At 39.4% G+C, this 22,681-nt stretch overlaps 6 protein-coding genes across 6 annotated transcripts; 4 read left to right on the top strand and 2 right to left on the bottom strand.

The window, feature by feature from the left end:
* Positions 1–3,170: 3,170 nt before the first annotated feature.
* On the top strand, positions 3,171–3,752 carry LOC128735586 (histone H1-like). The gene has a single exon (XM_053830069.1). It carries the CDS (start codon positions 3,171–3,173, stop codon positions 3,750–3,752), a length of 582 nt encoding a protein of 193 aa, XP_053686044.1.
* A 1,799-nt stretch (positions 3,753–5,551) lies between these two features.
* On the top strand, positions 5,552–5,962 carry LOC128734186 (histone H3.3A-like). Its single transcript, XM_053828245.1, has one exon. It carries the CDS (start codon positions 5,552–5,554, stop codon positions 5,960–5,962), a length of 411 nt encoding a protein of 136 aa, XP_053684220.1.
* Positions 5,963–11,644: 5,682 nt separating this feature from the next.
* On the top strand, positions 11,645–12,343 carry LOC128735585 (mitochondrial translation release factor in rescue-like). Its single transcript, XM_053830068.1, has 2 exons — positions 11,645–11,821; positions 11,933–12,343. Exons 1-2 carry the CDS (start codon positions 11,645–11,647, stop codon positions 12,341–12,343), a joined length of 588 nt encoding a protein of 195 aa, XP_053686043.1.
* Positions 12,344–12,384: 41 nt separating this feature from the next.
* Positions 12,385–14,180, bottom strand: LOC128734180 (RING-type E3 ubiquitin-protein ligase PPIL2). Its single transcript, XM_053828230.1, has 3 exons — positions 14,045–14,180; positions 12,875–13,975; positions 12,385–12,823 (listed from the first exon to the last, which is right to left on the bottom strand). Exons 1-3 carry the CDS (start codon positions 14,074–14,076, stop codon positions 12,385–12,387), a joined length of 1,572 nt encoding a protein of 523 aa, XP_053684205.1. The 5' UTR covers positions 14,077–14,180.
* Positions 14,181–15,958: 1,778 nt separating this feature from the next.
* Positions 15,959–17,911, top strand: LOC128735584 (ATP-dependent RNA helicase vasa-like). The gene has a single exon (XM_053830067.1). The coding sequence runs from the start codon at positions 15,959–15,961 to the stop codon at positions 17,909–17,911; it is 1,953 nt and encodes a 650-aa protein (XP_053686042.1).
* A 3,145-nt stretch (positions 17,912–21,056) lies between these two features.
* On the bottom strand, positions 21,057–21,859 carry LOC128737419 (uncharacterized). Its single transcript, XM_053832051.1, has 2 exons — positions 21,588–21,859; positions 21,057–21,531 (listed from the first exon to the last, which is right to left on the bottom strand). The coding sequence occupies exons 1-2, from the start codon at positions 21,734–21,736 to the stop codon at positions 21,225–21,227; spliced, it is 456 nt and encodes a 151-aa protein (XP_053688026.1). The 5' UTR covers positions 21,737–21,859; the 3' UTR covers positions 21,057–21,224.
* Positions 21,860–22,681: the final 822 nt, after the last annotated feature.

Below are 22,681 nucleotides of genomic sequence, written 5' to 3'. Positions count from 1 at the left end.
AGGCGCCCGGGACGGATGGAATCCCTATCATGGCCCTGAAAGCTGCAATACAACTATTGCCGAGCATGTTTAGGACAGTGTTGCAAAAATGCCTAGAAGATGGTCACTTCCCGGACCAATGCAATGGAAAAAGCTCCGCTAACGCTGTTGCCGAAGTCAGGAAAGCCTGCGGGGGATCCGGAGACATATAGGCTGATGTCTACTGGATACATACGGAAAACTCCTAGAGACTAACGAGATACACGGAATGTGCACGCGGTCTGTCGAACATGCAGTTCGGGTTCCGGAAAGAGAAGTTCACGGTCGATGCTATTCGGACAGCCGAGCAAGCCGCGAAGTTGTCCAAACAGAAGCGAAGAAGAGATCGTTTTTGCGCCGTTGTAACGATCGACGTAAAAAATGCCTTCAACAGTGTTGTTAGCTGGGAGGCGATTGCCGAGTCGCTGCATATGCATAAAATGCAGGTTTAGGAATTACGTCGATAACTTCAACAGCCATATTGACTAGGATTACTAGAAGGCGGCGAAATCTAACAGTATGGTAGCCAGAATCATGCCGAACAGCCACGGGCCTAGTAGTAGCAAGCGGCGGCTGCTGCCTAATGTATCGTCGTCGATACTGCGATACGGAGGTCAGGCTGGATTACAACGCTACGCACCAAGCGATCACATGCAATGCTGAACAGTACGTACCGGCTCATGGCCGTGAGGGTCGCCATCACTGCGTACAGAACAATATCGTCGGAAAAAGTATGCTTCATCGCTGGAATGATCCCCATTGGCATCATGCTTGTTGAAGAAAGTGTGTGTTGTGGACGAAGAAGTACCAGAGGAGCTCGGAAGTTTGTGAGAGAAATCGTTAGCCAAGTGGTAGCAAGACGGTCGAGAGCAGGTGATGGATGCATCGACTGATACCGCTTCCGTCGACCTGGTTGAACAGGAAACATGGCGAAGTCGGCTTTCATCTGACCCAGTTCCTGTCGGGTCATGATTGCTGCAGACAATACCTGCACTGGTTCGGGCACACCGCGACACCAGTCTGTCCGCGTCCAGAATGCAGAAGCACGGTAGAGATCCAACATCACGAGGTCTTCAATCGTCTAAGGGTGCCGCCAGAGTGCAAGCGACATGCGACGCGACGCAACATTTCTTACTGTAGTTTTCCGCGCAGCCCTTTTTCGCCAGAAGCAGGGCTACGCATTTAAAACAATGTGAGTAAAGTCGCTCTGCACGGGGCCTAAGCGTCAGTGGTCTAAGATGTGCCGCGGTGCAAAGCGAAATGCCACCCCTGAGTGTGAAAGGAGCAGCAGCAAGCTTGGGTAGAAACCCTAAGAGGGTGACTGAGAAAGGGTGGAAGGCATGCTGGTCGCCATCTGTGGATCGTTTCACATTTCGATATACTATAACTAAATTAAAATTCAGTTTCGGTCCGGTATAAAATCTCGAATGAAACGGGTGTTTGTCAGAAATACCGAGTGTTTTTGGTTCGTCTTTGCCAAAGACTTTTATTGCAAGCAAAAACAATACATCATGCATCTCCGTTGCACTCTTGTACCTTTTTTTATCTCGTTTTTTTTATTTGGCTCTTTTGTAACTCTTGTAACTTTATTTCTTTAAAAAATTGCACCTCAGAAACTAAAAATTATACATTACTGATTCTATAATGTATGTAAATAAAAGCTTCTCAACTTATCAAAAAAGTATAAGAAATATGACTGAAATTGGTTACGCTGCTTTTTAAATGCACTGCAGTGTAAAATTTTGATAGCACTTTTTTTGCGGAACTGCTGCATGTAGAAACCAAATTATTAGTTTGATCTAATTATTTTTCAAATGACGCTCGCTGCCGGATTAATATTACTAAAGAATCAGCGCCATCTGTTGTTGATATTCTTGAAATCTAATGTTTATTAATTTTAATAGTTTACCAGAGTATTTTTCGAATGAGAACCACTCTATCGATTTTCTAGTTGTATTTTTCGAGCAGTTTTACAGCCCAATCAAAAACATGATAACGCCTGTGCTGTGCTGTCGTCTGCCTGGAGGAGAACGAAGGAAGCGAAGAACTAAAGACGTCAATAATCTCAGGTCAATAATATATTAATATATGTAAATATAACGAACCGCAGCGAGATGAATCCTAATAATGTTTATAATAAATAGACTAAATTTTAATAATGGTAAGCGACCCGCATATTTTGCACGGATCGAAACCGTCAACAGCGAAAAGAACCGGGTGGCTCGTGCTGTTTCAAGCAGTCGTGTCTATTCAACTCGATCTTGGGCCACTCGTCGCCAATTTCCCAGGCGCCTCAGTATCGTTTATTGTTAGTCTGATATTCTGCGGAAAGAAAACACGGACATATTCCTATTTATATCAACTCATTGCAGACATGTTTGCTAATAAAAAAATGATAAGTTAAAAATAATTCGCTTTCCCTTTTAGAAGTGATTTTTAGAATAAAAGAGTGGGTGGTGCTGGTGGGTCAATCTGCATTCATCTAAATGCAGGAACGTTAATAATTCAATTCCACGTTTTTGGTTAAAACTATAGAGACTGCCAACCAATATAATCTCGACCTGAGTAGTCCCCTTTTATTACCTTGGTTGTATGCATTTCTATGACACAGGACACAATTGATAAAGGAATTAAGTGTCAAAACGCGTCTTTCACCAAACAAAATCATGATAAAGCATTGCTTGCTACTGGAAGCGTTAATCAAAGATTATCTAACATCTAATTTATGTAAAATTTTGTAAGAAGAACAGAGCGTTTCTCATATTAAATTCAAATTTCTAACAAACTCGGCTAAAACTGCTGAATAGGTTATAGATACATAAATACGTAAATACTATACTGTGCAAGGCTCGTTAAGTCCGCAATGGATGATTTGAGCTTTCATTTTGAATGAACAGCAAATCAATAAATACAATTAGTTGACGAACATTCAAATTTACATTCAATTGTTATTTTCTAAAGTCGTTCTTAAATTATAAACAAGCTGTTTGTAATAATTATACAAATTTCTGATAAAAGTCATCAAAAGTACGTTTCCAGCTTCCCTAACACAGATGTCAATTTGAAATACACTTACCAAACGTTTTCCCACTACAGTCAAGCGCGTTATTTTAATTCAGGTGATCGGTCTAATAGATTTTCTGGAGACAGTAATGGCTGACGTTGAAACTTCCTCAGAAGGGTTAAAAACTGCAGATGCTGAAACTGCGTCGCAGGATAAGAAGAAAAAGCGAGGTCCTAAACCAAAGGAAAAGAGCGATAAACCTAAGCCGAAACGCAGTAACCTTGATAATCCACCCATTCATGATATGATTGTCGAAGCATTGGAAACATTAAAAGAGCGGAAAGGTGTTACACTTCAAGCCATTAAACGATATTTGGAGGAAAATTATAAAGTAGACTCTTCCAAGTTGAGCGCTCATATCCGACGTGCTTTGTTACATGGAGTCGATGATGGACATATTATCAGAACACGCGGTCATGGCGCCATGGGTCGCTTTAAGGTAAAAATCGCTAAACCTTCTATGATAAAAAAGCGGCAAGCCCCGGAAGATTATGTCGAATTGCCGATGACTAAAAAGTCAAAGCCGCGTGCTACCAAAACTCCACCAAAAAAGGTAGAATCCGTACAGGATAATACATCATCTCCAAAACAAAAATCAACAAAATCTAAAGTGGAAGTTACTCCTAAGAAGGGACCCAAACCAAAGAAAGGACGACCTTCCAAAAAATAAACTTTTATGATATGCCCCTTTTTCTCCACAGTGGGATGCTCCCAGCTGCTATTCTGTACGCTGACTGCGCTGGTACCTAAGCAATCAGTCCTTATCAGGACTACAATAAGAAGTAAATGAAGAGTAAATAATGAATTTTTCGTCGCCGGTTACACTAAAATATGCATCGAGATGAAACAAACCCCTTTTTGCAAATCAAAACTAAAAAAAATTCACACTGCTATTCTAAAGTTGTATGTGGTTGTATTAACGTTTCTCTTATGCTTGATGCAGATTTGCTCCTTTTCTGAATTATCTGCATATAGGTATGTACATTCAGATTGTTTGGTGCGGCTTCTACTATAGAACTCATCTATAAATAAACATGAGTGTTTTTATCGACAATGTACCAATCATGGTTTTCCTATATTGCTTCGACGAGAAAACGCTCGCAATCTCACAACTAGTCCAAAAAGAAAATAACATTCAGTGCTATGATAGAGTATGTTCTTTCACTGCTAAATCAAAACCTAGCTGTTACCTACATCTGGAGTCAGATCTGACGCCGAACGACTGCAGTATAGTAGCAGCAGCAGCAAATCGGCAGCAACTTTCAGCACTCTAATCCATTCACAGGCAGTGTGTTTCCTTTTCGGTAGACCACGCCTTTTTTTCAAGTTATCTCATTTTGCATCGTTCGCGTCCATCGCTTGCACTCATCAGGACGCAGAAATAAACCATTGCATATGATTCATTTCATTTCATATTGGATGATTGTAAACCACAGTAAACTGAACAGTTGCGTTTTAATACACAGTGGACAGTTAATACACAGTGGACAGTAAAATCGTTTCTAAAATTATTTGCTTAATGAACATTCTCGCTTTGTGCATGTATTTTTGTTTGGTAAGGGTGTAAAATCAAAATGTAAAATGTGAAAAATGGTCAGGTTTAGTAGAACGCTTAAAACTTCTGTATTCCTAACGGCATAATAAACTTTTTGCATCAAACGATCAGAAACTTTTCTACACAGAGAATAAAAATGTAGTTTCAACCATATTTATGATTGTTTTACGCACAAACAGAAACTTCATTTTGTTTCAAACTGAAATGTATGATTGAAATGGAAATATTTATTGTTATATCAATGTTAAATTCAAATTTGAATATACTATAGTTTTAATTCAAGCTGTTATTTTCTTGATTCAAAAAGAATTTTGTTTTAAAACAATATTTTCAGGTTGTTATAAAAATATTTGATTGAGGCTTAAAGCAACAATCATTTTGTTTGAAACAAACTGAAGTTTTTTCGCTCCGTATACGAGTTAATTCACATGAAAAAATATATTTCGGAAGCTGAATAGTGATCTCTTTTGCCATTCAATATATCTAGCATTCATCTAGAAATATCTGTTCATTGTACATCACTTGTTGAACGAAATTATAACTGTTACTTTGCAATAAGATTCATGGACAGCATTGCGAGCTGTGAGTTTCAACCACGGACGCCAGTTTGAGATACAATATACAAAACTAGCTCTTTGGCAGTAAATGAAAGCCAAAAATGTAGCTTAACGCGCGCGGTTTTAGGAACGTAAACTATTTTCTTTAAAAATCATGTTTTCTTCGAATATGCACACATTTGTTAAAGTATAGGTAATGTGTGTCTTAGGATGTAGGTAGTTTTATCCCCTTTTCTATACGTAAACCGTACACAAAGCATACAGCTCAGGTCACGCGTCAACTATAAAAGCGAGGGATCAAATTTTTCAAGCATCATTCTTTAGTTAACTGCTGTGCTGTGAATAAGTTTTGTTATAATGGCCCGTACCAAGCAAACTGCTCGTAAATCTACCGGAGGAAAAGCTCCCCGTAAGCAGCTGGCAACAAAAGCCGCACGCAAAAGTGCACCGTCTACCGGAGGAGTTAAGAAGCCGCATCGCTACCGGCCTGGAACAGTCGCTCTACGTGAAATCCGACGTTATCAAAAATCGACTGAGCTGCTCATCCGTAAGCTGCCGTTCCAACGTTTGGTTCGTGAAATTGCTCAAGATTTCAAAACGGATCTGCGTTTCCAGAGCGCTGCTATTGCGGCTTTGCAAGAGGCAAGCGAAGCGTACTTGGTAGGATTGTTCGAAGATACCAACTTGTGCGCCATCCACGCCAAGCGCGTTACTATAATGCCAAAGGATATCCAGTTGGCTCGTCGCATCCGTGGTGAACGCGCCTAAATATTCACTGTCAAACCAAAATACAATCAACGGTCCTTATCAGGACCACTACTCGGTGTCTTTGAAGAGTTGAATTAGAATTTCTCAGTGTGCATCATTCCGCCATTTCCTCGCTTATCCTTTCATCGGAACATAAATTTTTGCCGTTCTCATATAACTGTTATTCTCAACAACAGTGCCTCCGTACTCTCTATTATTATTAACATTCCATTAAAAATCATACTATCATTCAATCCAATTGAGTAGATATTTTTTATATCTACAACCAAACTTTTCAACGTCACTCGTGCAAATAAACGTATAACTGTGCCACGTAATATTTTGTCTTTTGATACAAATTTTACCTAACGGTGTAAACCGATGTGAATATTTGTGATATTTATTCGAACGGACAAACTTGAAACAATTTGAAAACTTGTCCCACTGGAAAAATAGATGCATATTTTTCCAACCTCGTATTTATCGTATTTCGTAACCTTTCAGTGCGATATTAGTGTTTTTGTCACATGGGACACTTATGCTTCTAGCCAAGCATGAGCAGAAGCAATAATAAAAACTACGTCGTAATATCCTTAGCAACATATTAATGTCAAAGTAACGTTCAACAGATTTCTTCCTATGCCACAAAGTATATAACAAAGTTTTATTTATCTGTGGTTTTATTAATCAATTATTTGAGTCTGCCGCCATGATAAAAGAAGTCTAGAAATGTTGTGTGTCTCAATCAATATTTAATTGACGAGTTTTGCGGCCTATACTGAACGAGTTATAATATACAGGATAATGGGACATCTTATTTTCAAAACAGACTAAAAAGAAAATGTAAAACAGTTTGCTGTGCTTGATGTATACCTATTATTTCTTGTTCGATTTGTTCACGTCACAACTAGACCCTTCTGATAAATTCCCATTTTCAGGCAGGATACCATAATGCCATAATCTTAATCCATAATCTTTTTATATTTGCCCGTAAAATGCGGGTTAATTCATGTCGAATGAATCGGGTTATCGGGAAACAGCTGGGTAACGCATATATCCATACCTATAAAAATGTATTTCTGTCTGTCGGTATGTTCCTTTTAGAATCGAAAACTACTGAACCGATCGGCGTAAAAATTCGCATGTAGGGGTTTCCCAGTAAACCATTTGGTTTGTATATCTCGATTCCCTCACTAAGAGGGGGGGGGGGCTCCCATACAAATGAAACACAAATTTCTGCATAACTCGAGAACTAATCAATCAAAAGGAACCAAATTTGGCATGTGGGTGTTTTTGGATGCAAGAATTTTTTCTATGATGAATTTAGGACACCTTTCCTTTTTAGGAAGGGGGGCTCCCACACAAATGAAATACAGTTTTCCTCATAACTCTAGAACTAATCACGCAAATGGAACCAAATTTGGCATGTGGGGGGTTTTGGCGGAAGAAATTTTTTTATGATGGTTTGAAACTTCTCATCCCTGTAGTAGGATGATAAGGACTCTCATACAAATAAAACAGAAATTTTTGCTCAACTCAAAAACTAATCAAACTCGAGAAACTTTAGACTCTTCCATAAAACATGAGTCAATAACATAGAAACTCTATATTCCGCGTTATGGTCAACCGAGAAGTGGTGTTCCGCAAAATGGTATTCGACGAAATGTTATATAATCATGGCGAATATTTTAATGCTATCCGATTTATTTTATCAGGCTAAGCAATGGGGGGAGTTGTTTTCTACTTTACTGTGAGGCAAATTTGTATATTAAACCACCCATGAACTCCTCAGAAACATGCAAAACTCGAGATTGTGACAAAGGTCATCCGAGATTCACGATTTATGTACAACACAGTTTAATTTGTGGCAATACGAAGTTTGTCGGGTCAGCTAGTTTTAGATAAATATTGATAGAGTATATATTTTAGACAGAGATATGCTCTTGCCTTAGGTATACGTTTGTCTATTCGAAAGAATAAGGGACGTTCGAACTTCGAATAGAACGAGCATAAACAAGTAATCTACGGGACAGAATCGAGAGCCAATTTGTACATGATCGCTCGTTCATTTTTAGATATTTCCCTTAACGAACCCTCGTATGTAATTCGTCCTTTTTAGCTTAAATCGCTAATTTTTGTGTGTATAGCACAAACGTAACACAAAGTTTTCGCTAAATTTAGTAACCTTGCTTAGGTTTTACGATAGTCATAGACCTTAGAGTCGAAATGTTGAATCATGATGAAAAATGCATGTTTTGGCTTGGCTTTTAAAAATATGATTATGATTATAAATTTAAAGACATTGGAAAACGCGATGGTTACGCCAGACAACAGCTTGTTCAACTCTTCGTTATTACGAATAGCTAGTTGCAGATCTCGCGGAATGATTCTAGTTTTCTTATTATTCCGAGCTGCATTACCGGCCAATTCCAAATCTTCCGCAGCTAGATATTCCATAACGGCAGCTAAATAGACGGGACTTCCGGCACCGACACGTTCTGCGTAGTTACTTTTTCTCAGCAGGCGGTGAATTTGGCCTACTGGGAACTGTAACCCAGCACGACTCGATCAGGACTTTGCTTTACCCTTAGCTTTTCCTCGTGCAGACATTATACGGACCTCTTTAACGTTCAAACCAAACAATCGAAAATATAGTTCGCGCAGCAATGCTGTCTTCTTAAATAATAAAGCAGAAAACATTTGTTGGATTGTGGGCCATGCCACGTAAGTAACGGAATGAGAGAACTAAAAAATGGGCTGAACTATCCCGCTAATAGGTAACATTTGTCGCATGGAAGGCGCTGCCACGTAAGTTATAGAATGAGAGAATTTGAAAAATGGGCCGAGTTTAATGTACGTTGCTTATGGATATACCTATAACTAAATGTAGTTACTGCGAATGAAGCATTCTGTTGAAAATCTTTTACTTGTTTCACCAAATATTTAAAAAAAAGTTATGATGGCACCCAAAACTAGCGGAAAAGCAGTTTAGAAATGTGGCAAAGCGCAAAAGAATATTAATAAGGGAGATAAAAGAAAAAGAGGCCACATCGCAAGGAAAGTTATCTAAAATGGATTTCTGTCTGTCTGTCTGTCGGTATGATCCTTATAGAATCGAAAACTACTGAACCGATCGGCATGAAAATTTGCATGTAGAGGTTTTTGGGGCCGAGGAAGATTCTAATGATGATTAGAGACTTCTCCCCCCACTAAGAGGGGGGCTCCCATACAAATGAAACACAAATTTCTGCATAACTCGCAAACTAATCAGGCAAATGGAACAAAGTTTGGCATGTGGGTATTTTTGGAGCTAAGATTTTTTTCTATGGTGCATTGAGGCCCATCCCTTCTTTATGAGGGAAATTATGACCCCTCCCCCCTTTAGGAGGGGGGGGGGGCTCCCATACAAATGAAATACAAATTTCCTCATAACTCGAGAACTAATCAAGCAAATGGAACCAAATTCGGCTTGTGAAGGTTTTCGCAGGCAAGAATTTTTCTATAGTGAATTGGGCCCCTCCCCTTTTTATGAGGGGGATTCCCATACAAATGAAATATAAATGTTCTCATAACTCGAGAACTAATCCATTAAATGGAACCAAATTTGGCATATGAAGGTTTTTGGAGGCAAGATTTTTTGCTATGACGAATTAGGACCCCTCCCCATTTTAGGAGGATGGGGGAGCTCTCATACAAATTAAATACAAATTTTCTCATAACTCGAGAACTAATCAATCAAATGGAGTCAAATTTGGTATGTGAAGGTTTTCGGAGGCAAGAATTTTTTCTATGATGAATTAGGACTCCTCTCCATTTTAGGAGGGGGGCTCCCGTACAAATGAAGTATAAATTTCTTCATAACTCCAGAACTAATCAAACAAATGGAACCAAATTTGGCGTGTGGGGGATTTTGTAAGCAGGATTTTTTATGATGGTTTGAGACCCCTCATCGTTGTGGTAGGAGAATAAGGACTCTCATACTAATAAAACAGTATTTTGTGCGGAACTCAAAAACTAATCGAACTCGAGAAATTTTAGACTCTTCCATAAAACATTACAGACAGCAACAAGAGCACCAAAAACTATCTGCAACCCCCGGCGAAAAAACCTCTGTCTAGGTTTATTTGTTCTCCTAGGTCTATTGACCTCTATTGCTTTCCTTCAGTTGGGTCCGAACGAGCGACGAGTAAGGAGACGATCACCCCGAGGATCGCAATGGTACTTTCCACGAAAAGGTTTCCCGTGAAATGGTACATTCCGCGTAAGGTTCTTCGCGAAATGGTATTCGGTGAAATGTTATACAATCACTGCAAATATTAAGTGCTATCTGCTTTAGGTTATCAGGCTTAGTAAGCGGGGGATTGTTTTCTGCTTTAGGAAAAAATTAAAATTTTTAAATTAAACTACCCATGCTTTCATAGTGACATAACTGCCAAAATGAACAACCAAAATAAAGGTTGAGCTCCTCAGGAACTTGCAAACTCGAGATTGTGACAGATTCACGATTTATGTACAACACATTTTAATTTGTGGCAATACGGAGTTTGTCGGGTCAGCTAGTGGAATCTATAGAGCTTGCTAAGGCCAGTGCAAAAGGCTACAAAAACTTATCATTTTTCACTTAAACGTGTTTTTTTACCGGGGTATAACTGGGGGAAAACAGAAACAAACGTGTAAAATCAATGTAAAATCTAACAACAGCAACAACAAATCACGCGTAGATGTGTGCGTACGGTAAACTTCAGCAAGCTCAATAAATACAAATAAAACAGAAATTTTTGCTTAACTCAAAAACTAATCGAACTGGAAATATAGAATTAACAGAATTAAGAACAGATTAACAGGCTCGAAGAAAGTAATCGATTTTTTGTGTGTAAAATCACCAAAACTACCGAAATCGAGCAGTTATTTGAATGTGAACGAGGAACGGCCGTTACAAAAATTTACACAGGTCGAACTAGGGTTGAACACCCTAGCTTGGATGTCAGTTCGTCAGTGGAGACGTCTTGCAGATCATTATAAAATTGCAGATATTTTCAGTTTTTGAAACTTTCACAGAAATCTGCTCGATTTTTTGGTTTTAGAGCAATTGCATTTTTTAGAAAATATGGCATCTCTGCTCTCAGAAGGAGAAAAGCAGGGATGCCAGGTGGTTTTTTGAAAAGTTTTCACGAATCAAAGAAAAAATGTCTTCATTTGTCTTTTTTCGGCTTTCCGCCCATTTAAATTGCATGGTGAAGACAAGCGAAGACATTTCACTTTTTTGTAACAAAAATGTCTTCAAAATGACTTCTGGCATCTCTGGAGTAAAGGGAGAAATAGCTCAGCTTTCGAGCAGCTACAAATGTGTTTTCATCAGCGGGGTGCTATCCGTATCTTAACGAACGGTGTTTGACAGTCCACTTAACGAAGGGCGCTATTTCAAAAAATGCAAGAAATAGCGCCCGTCTGACAGGTAGATTTGCTGCCAACCTTTGTCGAGATGTGCTGAGATGTTGGCAACAAAAACATGGCACCCATCGCAAGCCCCTGGTTTTCATCTTTTCATGGATTTCATTAATCCATGCCGATGGCATCTCTGTCACGCCACTGCCAGCACCCAGCACTGCCAGTGTCATAATCATTTCATTTCATTTATTTTATATTCATATTTTAAGTAAATAAAACAAGCAAATTTAATTTTGTTTTCCAATTCTTTTCGTCATGACCGGTCCATCTCTGACCACAAAACAGCTGGTTCTGCGTCTTTACCGTGATCTCCGTCGATACGGATCGCAACTGCAATATACAGACCGCGAGTACTTTCTGAAACGCATACGGTGGGAATTTCAGCAGAAACGTGAAATTACAGATCTCAACGAAATTGAGTATTGCTACAAGGTATGTTTTGAAGCGCAGTTTGCATTATTTGTACTAATTTCTTTGTTTATTCAAGAGAGGACGTGCTTTGCTTGATCGTGCTCGGGTGGTTTAAAAATGTTTTCTAATAAGCTTCTAACCAATTTCCTGCGGATCAACTTATCAGCCATACGCTACAAGTCTACCGTCGATAAATCTAAGGTTCCGGTTTTAGTTGAGAATGAACTAGAGGAGTTGTTTGTACGAGGTAGTGGACCGGGAGGACAATCTGTCGCAAAAACCAGTAACAAGGTAGTTTTAACTCATAAACCTACCGGGATTGTAGTTCAATGCCACACATCCCGGTCGTTACACAAAAATCGCCAAGAAGCTCGTCGATTGTTGGTCGATAAACTAGACCATCTCGAAAATGGAAACAATTCTGTAAACGCTCAATTACAAAGAATTGAACAGAAAAAACACTTAGTAACTCAGCGGCGCAAAATTCGTCTGCAAGAGATGAAGAAAGCTTGGAAACAAAGGGAATTTGGAAGTGACGATTAAACCATAGTTTGTAAAAAGAAATTTAGTAACATACAGTTAGCTTACCAAGAACTAAAATTACCTAGTTGTTTAACTTTCTGTTCTTTTTTTCGTTTTTTCTCCAGAGCTGCCAGGTTTGTTTCATTAGACGATGTCTCTGGTTCCGCAGCTCTCTTTGTGATCTCCTTATCTAAATATTTACCCACCCCAGAACGGTACACTTTTAAAGGCTGCGTTTTAGCCATCTTAGATTGTTTTTCTTCAGCTTCCCGTTGGATACGCTCCAATTCTTCAGCTCGTGAATTAGCTAATTGTTCATCTGCTTCCTGAAATGGATCCACAAAAACCTGCGCTCGTTGTATGAAAATATTTTCAATCGGACGATCCCGATTGTCGACCTCTATTCGCTCCATTTCAGTTAAAACTTCTAGGCCACCAACAAGTTTACCAAACACCGTGTGTTTACTGTCCAGGTGACGACAAGAACGATAAGTTATGAAGCTGCAATACAAAAAATTAATATAGAACAAAAGATAAAAAAACAATACTTACAACTGTGACCCGTTTGTATTCGGGCCAGAATTTGCCATTGACAGTATTCCTCTGCCAGAGTGCGTTAAATTTGGTTTAATTTCGTCGGAAAATTTTGTACCCCATATGGAGGTTCCGCCATTACCAATGCCAGTTGGATCTCCCCCTTGAATCATAAAATTACGAATTGATCGATGAAATATGCATCCGTTGTAGTATCCGTTTTGACAGTGCTTTAGAAAGTTTTCACAAGTCTTCGGGACTTGATCACAGTATAGCTCTAAATTCAATGCCCCAAAGTTGGTCAACAATCTAACATAGCCTTTCTTCTTTACACGCTCATATCGAATAACGTCCTCTTCAATAATAGCCGCTTCATGATTCATTACTGGAACCATTGATGTAGAAGTAAAAGCAGCTGCTACGGCTCCAGTTGAGTAATGAGCAGCATTGAACTTGTCAGCTACTTTATGCTCTTCTGATTTCTCTGTTGGTGGCTTATAATCTTTTTCGAGTTGTGTTAAAATATCTCGAGTTTCCATAGAAACTGTTTTTAATCTGCCCTGTGGATCTTTTCTCTCTGCTAGTTCTTCTTCTGATAAAACTCGTAAATTTTTCTTTATATGATGAAAATTAGTAATGTTAAATTTTTCCAAATTGCTCGGGTCCTGAATCGTAATCAGATCCTTTCTAGTAAAAGGTGTGTCATCCAGCAAATCCTTCCAGTTTTTGGCCTTTACATTAAGCTGTTCAATGGCTTCGAAAGAGAATACATTGCCAGTCTTTGCATTAGCAACAATGTGAGAATTTTTGGTAAACGGCTTGAATAGGGTTGGACAGTGGTAATTCCCTTCATGATTTTTAGTAAAGTTAAGCTTCGTCAATGATTTGCCATCCAATGGTGCTCCAGTCACCGGATTTACCTTGAAATGTTTGATAAAATCAACTATAGCAGCGAGCTCGAAAATATTTCCGTCCTTGTCACAGTACGGATGTTCGTAGGGAACCATTGACAAACAGCAGTGGTCAAACGGAAGCCGCTTAAATTTGATCTGTTCGTTTTCAATAGAGTCCGGTTTGTGGCCACCATAGAATTCCGACCACTCCGTGTAAGTCAGGTACCTGTGAATGAGATTTTTTTTGTGAGGCTTTAAAAAATGCGACATTAGATACTTTCTTATAATTACTTACATTTTATCCTTCTGATGCTGCTTTTTACCCATTGCTCCAGATGTATGTTTCTCTCCGGGTCCAAAAGTTGTGTACAAAAACCCAAGAACGGATTAAAAAGATTCTTTTAACTTCAATTGAAAAACACTCTCGAAACAACTCAATTTGTAATACCCAGAAACAGTATATTTTTATTCACTGTCAAAATAATTTATTCATATAAAGGCCGAGTTAGATTAAACTTCAACATCCGTCAACGGAACGGAACGTCAAGGCCCAAACCCAAAGGATAATAAGCAAGGGGTTTCCAACAGCAATGATTACGAAGCACCTTTGAAAAAGTTACTTTTGATTACTTTACTGATTACCTCTGATTATCAGTAATAAATCTCTTGCGGTTACTATAAATTAATCATGATTACCTATAGGACAGGACGCGCCAACTGGCTTCTTGTTATTCTTTTTATTCTTTGTTACACTTTGCACCACTGTTGCCTGCGCATATTATTTTAAGAATAACTTCGTTTGCCGAACAACAGCTCCCGAATACGAATATAGTTATGCGATCAAAATCATGTTTTGCATTTCATTTTGAAAATTAAAATTCGTGTACAAACAAAACTAATGGTGAACCAAGCATAGAACTACAGAATACAAAAGAAATCAAAATTCGGAAATAATAACTTATGGTCGTATTCCCACTAATGAGTTTCAGCAACACTGAAAGTGATACCGCGTTATATTTTCCAGTCAATGGTCGCTCGTCGCTTTCAGCCAATCAGAAATTGGGTCAATTTTGGGTCAACGTCGCGGTTGACACTTGTCACGTCCTGTCCTAGATGATTACCAATGATTTCTTAAGATTATCATTGATTACTCTACTGATTACCATTGATTACCTAATTATTTCGTAAATGATTACAAAAGTAATCTCTGATTACTACGCAGTTATACCACAGAGAACAGACTACCAGGTAATTGACAAAAAGTGTGTAAAAGGTTTTTATGTAATCTACGAGTAATCCTTCAATAGAGCACCCCTCGAGCAGTAAGTGGCAAACTAAATCTTGATGTCGCTGCCATCGCTGCTATGGTATAACCACAGAGAACAGATTAACAGGCTCGAAGGAAGTAATCGATTTTTTGTGTGTAAAATCTGTCGGTAGCGCCCTCCAGAAATAGTTTGCCAAACGCATTAAAAATGTTCATGTACCTTTATCAATATTTCTTTGTGCTGGAGTTACATAGCAGCGATGGTAACGACATCAAGATTTAGTTTAAAGTTTATATAAAATATTATTTATATAAATATAATTATTAAAATTAATAAAATATAATTTATATAAAATTAAATACATAATTTTTATTTAAAAAGGATGTGTAAATAAATTATTTTGAGTGTAGCAAAATTGACGTGAGCAGAGTTGCCAAAAGCATGTGATATTTTTCGAATATTCATTATGGTGTCCGCAAGGGGTTTCCAACAGAAGTGATTACCACGCACCACAGAAAAAAATTACTTTTGATTACTTTACTAATTACCTCTGATTACCACTAATCAATCTCTTGTGATTACTAAAAATTAATCATGATTACCAATGATTACTTAAGATTATCATTGATTACTTTACTGATTACCTAATGAATTCGTAAATGATTGCAAAAGTAATCTCTGGTTACTACGCACTAATATGCCTTGCTGGAAACCCCTTGGGTGTCCGCCATTATGGTACGCGAAAAGTTGTATGGTAATTTTCAAAACGTCGTAAGCGTGCAACATCCGGTTTTATTATTTCTTTCACTCACTTTCACAAGAAGTTAGCAGCAGCCACGTGAAGCACGTTGTCCGTATTGTAAGTTTTATTCTTCGTTCATTCGACGCTTTTCTCGTTACTTGAAAGTAAAGTTTTGTTAAAGAATTGATTCGCGTTAAACATGAGTGACGAATGGGAAGAAACCGACGCCGCCGGCAAATCGTTCGGTCAAAGCTATTGCAAAAATGACAACCAAGAAAGTGAACAAGATGCTTCACAAAGTGGCTTCCGTGGGCGTGGTCGCGGCGGTGGCCGTGGAGGACGTGGAGGTCGCAACGGATTTGGTTCCAGTCGTAACTACGACAACGAGAACGGTGACACCGATCGCGATCCTGAAGACAACGGATATGACAACAGAAATGAGAGAGGTGGATTTCGTGGTCGCGGACGCGGTCGTGGTGGCGGTAGCCGTGGTTTTAACAACGGATACAACAACGAGCATTGCGATCGGGACCGTGACGATAACGATTACGGTAACAACGGAAATGAAGAAAGAGGCGGATTCCGTGGACGTGGTCGCGGTCGTGGCCGTGGAGGCAGAGGAGGTGGACGCGGTGGATTTAGCGGCGGTGACGATAACGGCGATGACAACGGATACAGACCTCGTGGAGGGGACAATGATTTTGGCGGTGATGACGTCGATCAGATTAAAACGGATAAGCCTAGAGAGCTCTACATTCCTCCGGCGCCTACAGAAGACGAAGACGAAATTTTCGGATCCAGCATCAGCTCAGGAATTAATTTTGATAAATTTGACGAGATTAAAATCAATGTGACTGGAGAGAATCCTCCGAAGCCCATAGTATCTTTTGCCGAATCTGGTCTTCGCGATTACCTTCTTGGCAATGTGCGAAAGTCTAAGTACACCAAGCCGACTCCGATTCAGAAGCATGCAATACCGATCATCATGGACAAGCGGGATCTGATGGCGTGCGCTCAAACCGGATCTGGAAAGACTGCGGCTTTTCTGTTGCCCATGATTAATACTTTGCTTAATGACAACGACGATATGGAGCCCGGTCATCCATTTGTGGTGATCATCGGTCCAACTCGCGAGTTGGTAATACAAATTTTCGAAGAAGCCCGGAAGTTTTCATTGGGAACTATTTTGAAAGTTTGTGTAGCCTATGGCGGCACTGCAAGCAGACATCAGATGGACACAATGGCAAATGGATGTCATATCCTGGTAGCAACGCCTGGCCGTTTGATAGATTTTGTTGACCGCCAGGTAATCAGTTTTGCTAAAATTAAGTTCGTTGTGTTGGACGAAGCTGATCGGATGCTGGATATGGGCTTTATGTCCTCAATCGAAAAAGTAATGAATCATGAAACGATGCGCCCAAATGGTGCTCGTCAAACACTCATGTTCTCAGCAACCTTCCCAGCCCCAATTCAAGAGTTGGCTGGCCAATTTCTTGACAATTATATTTTTATTGCGATTGGAATCGTTGGTGGAGCTAGTTCCGACGTCGACCAAGTGATTTACGAAGTTAAGCGTTTCCAGAAACGGAAGAAGTTGGAGGAAATCTTGGAAGCCGGCGATCCAAAGGGCACAATAGTATTCGTTGAGACCAAACGTAATGCCGATTACTTAGCTTCGTTACTTTCGGAAACAAAGTTCCCGACAACTTCCATCCACGGCGACAGGCTGCAGCGAGAACGAGAAGAAGCTTTGCGAGATTTCAAATCAGGTAAAATGTTCATACTAATTGCGACCTCGGTGGCAGCACGTGGATTGGATATTAAAAACGTGGCGCACGTTATTAACTACGATCTACCGAAGAGCATCGACGACTATGTGCACCGTATCGGTCGAACGGGACGCGTTGGCAACAAAGGTAAAGCGACCAGTTTTTATGACCCGGAAATGGACTCTGCTCTGGGTCCAGACTTGGTCCGCATTTTGACCCAGGCAGACCAGGAGGTGCCCGATTTCCTGCAGGGAATGGGTGGCGGAGGCGGCGGCGGTTTCAGCGGATCAAATCAGTTCGGTGGCCGAGACATCCGTGATGCCGGTGGTTCCCGTGTTGATGCCCAACCAACACAACTGGAGCCGGAGGACGAATGGGCCTAGTTGTTGAATTTTTACCATATCGATAGCATAGCTGTTGGCTTGTATAGATTTACAAGCGCATTGTTTTTGTTTTACGGTACATTTTCTCTATGAATGTAATGACTGCTGGTTTTTCTAATGAATAAATTTGTTTCACAATAAAATAGTTTCGCTTTTTAATAAGATCATAGAACGATTAAAGAATAAGGATGAGAAAACGAATGAATTATGGTAGGTAATTCTTTAATTTGAAAACAGGCTAGGACAAATGTTGATATTAGGACTAAATTCTGGTTTACATGTAGATAGTTCTTGTCTTTTACAAACATTTTGGAACAGCATCTTTATTTCTTTTCTTTATTGCTGATGTTTTAAATGCAGCAGCTCGTTACGGTGCATTGGTCTGGTCTAAAGGTAAGATATTGGTCTAATAGGAGAATCGTCTGTCTGTAAAAATTTATTAATGTTTATACAATTAACCAAGCAATAAACTTTGCGATTGTATTGACTCTGAACACTTTGAAATCTATCAAAGGATCATTTTACAGAAGTAAATAAGACGAACGTGGATTTACCATGCACGCAGGTAATTCTGATCACTCAACTAAAGTAGTCGATTTTTATAAGATAGAAACAAAAACCATAATTAATGAGATTCCTCAAGGCCAACGCTTGCCCTTGGACTATGAATTTTAGTCTAATTTTTAAGATCGGCTACTTTGGTTGAGCGATCGGAATTACCTGCGTTCACGGTATACTGAATCATATTTTGATCGAATAAGGATGGACATCAAAATTAAATGTTCCAAATACCCCGTCTAAAGTTTACTCCGACGATTTCAATAACTAGGCTGATTGACGTTTAACTTTGATTTATGTCCACGCTTAAGTATAGAAATTCTTAAGAACAACAATTTTCAACCCTAACGCCATTTGATTTTATCCCACCATTAAATTGTTCAATTTCGATGTGATCTTAAGCATGGGAAGGTTGCAATAAATGCGCTGATGTGTAGTAATCAACGGGCAGAAGTCGGCATCAAAGTGGACGACACTTGGATGTGCGTTTTACTACTCAATCGTTTATTGAACAAGTACGATTCGATGATCTTGGGCCTGAAGTAGTCTGGCGTGGCCTTGACAGCGGACAAGGTTAACACAAAGATTATGCAAGCTCGATCGTCTTAGACAGACAAAACTTGAAAAAGTTGGGATATTTATAGAACTGGTTAATTGGTTATCTACAATTCTGATAAGTGCAAGGATGTTTTTTTTTGTATTAACAAAATGAATTGCTTCACTTGGCTGCCAACGGGATAACAGCATTGTAGCACCCTAAATACAAAAGATACTGTAAACTTCATTCAATAATATTGTAGATAATAGCTAGGGCTACTAAAAATGTTTCACATATGTATAACTTTTTCTAGCTTTGTGTGAGGCGGTACTGACAAATGAATCATAATTGAGTCGAAGTGATCGAGCTGCTACCAATACCAAATGGGAGGAAACCGCTGCTACGCTGTAAGTGGGCCTATAAATTGAAGACTAATTAGGATGGATTTGAGGCGCGCTTAGTCATTTTCCAGGACAAACACGTGGACTACAACGAAATTTATTTACCTGTAATTAGGTTTAGATTTATCAGGTTCAGCAGACGGAATTCGTCGTCTCTTTTACGTCACACTTGCTGGTCATATGAACGGTGGGAGAATAACAGAAACGAATTGCGTGTATCAAACCTTCTACTAGAACTAGAGTACTAAACAGTAGTCTGGTACGCCCAAGGATACGATACACCACCGTTATCTACCTAATGTCGATGGCTACCGAATTGAATCTCTAGGTTGATCAGCTGGATGCGGAAAGATTTGTAAAACCAGCTTTACCCAGGAAAGTTTGTCGGTTGAGAAAAGCACTGAATGACCTCAAGCAAGCCAGTAGGGCGCGAAACTTCAGGCTGAGCGGAAGTGCGCCGTATTTAATCGTTTATATACCAGAACAATATTTTTGTAAATAAGAAATATATATTTTTAAATATCTCAAATGAACAAATTTAAAAATTTTGAATTAAATGACTACCTACATCAAAATGATTACTTTTTTAAAAATTGAACTTGCATAATGAGATTCCCGCGGTGGCGTATAACGCGCAATCATCTGTTTGAGGTGCAGATTAAATATATTCGAGTAACACAATCGAACGGGATAGTTAAGCAACTTTGCGATCTTCAAACGGTCCAAATTAAAAATAGTTCGACGTGGTTTGTTTGTTCTCAGTCAATTCCCTGCATAAAAATTAAGAGCAGTATCAGCCGCATTGCATCATGGATTTTTTGCGCTCTTTTTTAACGCCAATTATGTCAATACCCAGATTAAATGTTTGGACAATAAACGCAAACGGTTTGCTATGAACGAAGCTGATATTCTTCTCCGATTATTTGATTTCATTTGAATGGTGAACGAGTTTGAAGCATATTTTATCGGAATCGTATAAAATAAGCGGTATGGATAGAACAGATATCACTCCTTGCTGACCGCTTAACTGTGAACCGGCTGTCTAAAAGTCTAGATGATAAAAATGCTTGGAAAACTGGTAAGAATTGTTATGGAATACAAATTCATGTTCTCTTATTTTTGTGCCATAATTTTTTAGATTGCCTTCAGCTTTTTGGCTATAATTGCTGCAACTGCAGAAACCAAAACCGTACTATTCAGTCCGGTGCCGGCCTCCACGTTCTATACAGCAGGATATCATTCAAATGCAGCGGTAGCCGCTGCTACCCCGCTGGCCTTTAGTTATCCAACAGGCGCTGCTGTAGCCTATCATACAATCAATGGACCGCAGCTCGTTGCATCGAGGCCCATAGCATATACTGCTACTCCGACATATGCAGTTGCAACCCAAGCAAAATCCATAGAAGGCACCACCGGAGGAACAGTCTTGCCGCTGCCCCTAGTTCGTACGGCATACACAGTTCCAGCCGTTTTTTAAAACTTGTTCTGTCCAAATCATATATTCACAAAGTTATTTTAAATCAATGCAATAAACCTATTACGATTGCCAATGTATAATGGTTTTGGAATAATAATTTTTAGTTAACAAGTTATTATGTAGAATATTTATCAACGTGATTTGTATTTGAAAAAATCAAAGTGCACAGAATCCTGTCGAAGACTTTATTGACTATACGATTCACGAGCAAGCGAAATCAGTTGAATAATTAGAACGCTGCAACAAGCTTTGATGTCCACTCAACCGTTCTATCGTTTGACTTAGCCGCAGCTAAAAAAGCTCTAGCCCATTAATTTCAAATTGTTACACATTGCTCGCTTAGTTTTTCTTCGGAACCACCTGCTTATCATTACTGTCCAGGTAATCGTAGGTCAACTTGGCCAACAGGAAACCCGACGAAAGGCCCAATGCAGTGGCTAAAGTGTGGTTGCGGGGTATGGCACTTCGCAACACAGCCCAAACTAATACCGAACCGAAGCTAAATAGAACGGATCCGCAAATGCTATAGGCAACCCTGCGTTGACTCGGAACGACTGCCAGATGTGGCCTGCTGTACAAGTACAGTGTGGTCCCGAACAGAGTGTGCACCAGTAAAAAGTTTGTTACGTCTCTTTTCGGCAGCAATCTGGAAAAATACGGGTTATTTTCAGCAAGGTCAGTTTAAAAATAATTTATTTTTACCTGATAGCAATGGACGGGTTCATAACGTTGACAGAAAGAGCCGCATAGCTTACCATACTCTGCAGAGGAAAATAAAAGTAAAGGATGTTCTCTTTAGTTAGAGGCTTCAAACTGAAATTTTCCAAAAATGATTCGCTGGCTTCGGTCATGTTGAATGGGACTTGTTGTGTTTAACTAATTACAACGTTTAACAGAATTTAATTCACGTTCGCGATGGAAAAATGCCGAAATTTCGCTACTGGCTAAGGATAAGGATAGCTAACCGTGATTGTGTAACAGTAACATATATTGCTAAAAAAATGACACATGTGACAGCTGACATAGTTCCAGCAGTGTTCCCAAAACACACCTTAAAAAAAGTTTTAAGACTTTTAAGCCTTTTACCAGGGGTGTGAAATTGTCAAAATTTTGCGGACTAAACATCCATGGACGGTGACACCTTGGAACCAGCCAGTACACCGAAAATAACAGCTAATATTAGTTAAATTATAACTAAAAGGCTGTGTTTAACTGCTTTCTAATTAGTTCCGGTAGTCTTAAAATGAATAAACCTGTAAGTAGGCACCAGAACCAAAAGTACCAACACCAATGAGTGGGACATGGACAATGTATGTAGTTTGACAGCCACACCACCCCGCTGCCTTTTACCGAGCCTTTTAGGCTGAAACCAGCGGGGTGGTGTGGCTGTCAAACTACATACATTGTCCATGTCCCACTCATTGGTTTTGGTACTTTTGGTTCTGGTGCCTACTTACAGGTTTATTCATTTTAAGACTACCGGAACTAATTAGAAAGCAGTTAAACACAGCCTTTTAGTTATAATTTAACTAATATTAGCTGTTATTTTCGGTGTACTGGCTGGTTCCAAGGTGTCACCGTCCATGGATGTTTAGTCCGCAAAATTTTGACAATTTCACACCCCTGGCTGAAACAGCATAGATGAAGCTAGAATTAACAAAAGGGCGAATGTCGCAAGCGTAAACAAACTGAGTGAGGGTTGATTTTCCTATATGGTGGTCCAGCAAAATACAACTCTCACCCGTTTTGTTTACATTTGCGACGTTCGCCCTTTTGTTAATTCTATCTAGAAATAA

This window comes from Sabethes cyaneus, chromosome 2 (genome assembly GCF_943734655.1).
Source record: "Sabethes cyaneus chromosome 2, idSabCyanKW18_F2, whole genome shotgun sequence".
Classification (NCBI taxonomy): domain Eukaryota; kingdom Metazoa; phylum Arthropoda; class Insecta; order Diptera; family Culicidae; genus Sabethes; species Sabethes cyaneus.
Note: the sequence above shows the minus strand (reverse complement) of the source record. Positions and strands in the feature narration are given on the sequence as shown.

Coding starts and splice junctions, on each gene's coding strand:
- LOC128735584 (XM_053830067.1), top strand. CDS start 15,959: ATGAGTGACGAATGGGAAGAAACCGACGCCGCCGGCAAATCGTTCGGT.
- LOC128735586 (XM_053830069.1), top strand. CDS start 3,171: ATGGCTGACGTTGAAACTTCCTCAGAAGGGTTAAAAACTGCAGATGCT.
- LOC128734186 (XM_053828245.1), top strand. CDS start 5,552: ATGGCCCGTACCAAGCAAACTGCTCGTAAATCTACCGGAGGAAAAGCT.
- LOC128735585 (XM_053830068.1), top strand. CDS start 11,645: ATGACCGGTCCATCTCTGACCACAAAACAGCTGGTTCTGCGTCTTTAC. Junction 11,822..11,932: donor AAATTGAGTATTGCTACAAG/GTATGTTTTGAA, acceptor TTTTCTAATAAG/CTTCTAACCAATTTCCTGCG.
- LOC128734180 (XM_053828230.1), bottom strand. CDS start 14,076: ATGGGTAAAAAGCAGCATCAGAAGGATAAAAT. Junction 13,976..14,044: donor CAGCATCAGAAGGATAAAAT/GTAAGTAATTAT, acceptor TCTCATTCACAG/GTACCTGACTTACACGGAGT. Junction 12,824..12,874: donor AATACAAACGGGTCACAGTT/GTAAGTATTGTT, acceptor TTTGTATTGCAG/CTTCATAACTTATCGTTCTT.
- LOC128737419 (XM_053832051.1), bottom strand. CDS start 21,736: ATGACCGAAGCCAGCGAATCATTTTTGGAAAATTTCAGTTTGAAGCCT. Junction 21,532..21,587: donor AACCCGTCCATTGCTATCAG/GTAAAAATAAAT, acceptor GTATTTTTCCAG/ATTGCTGCCGAAAAGAGACG.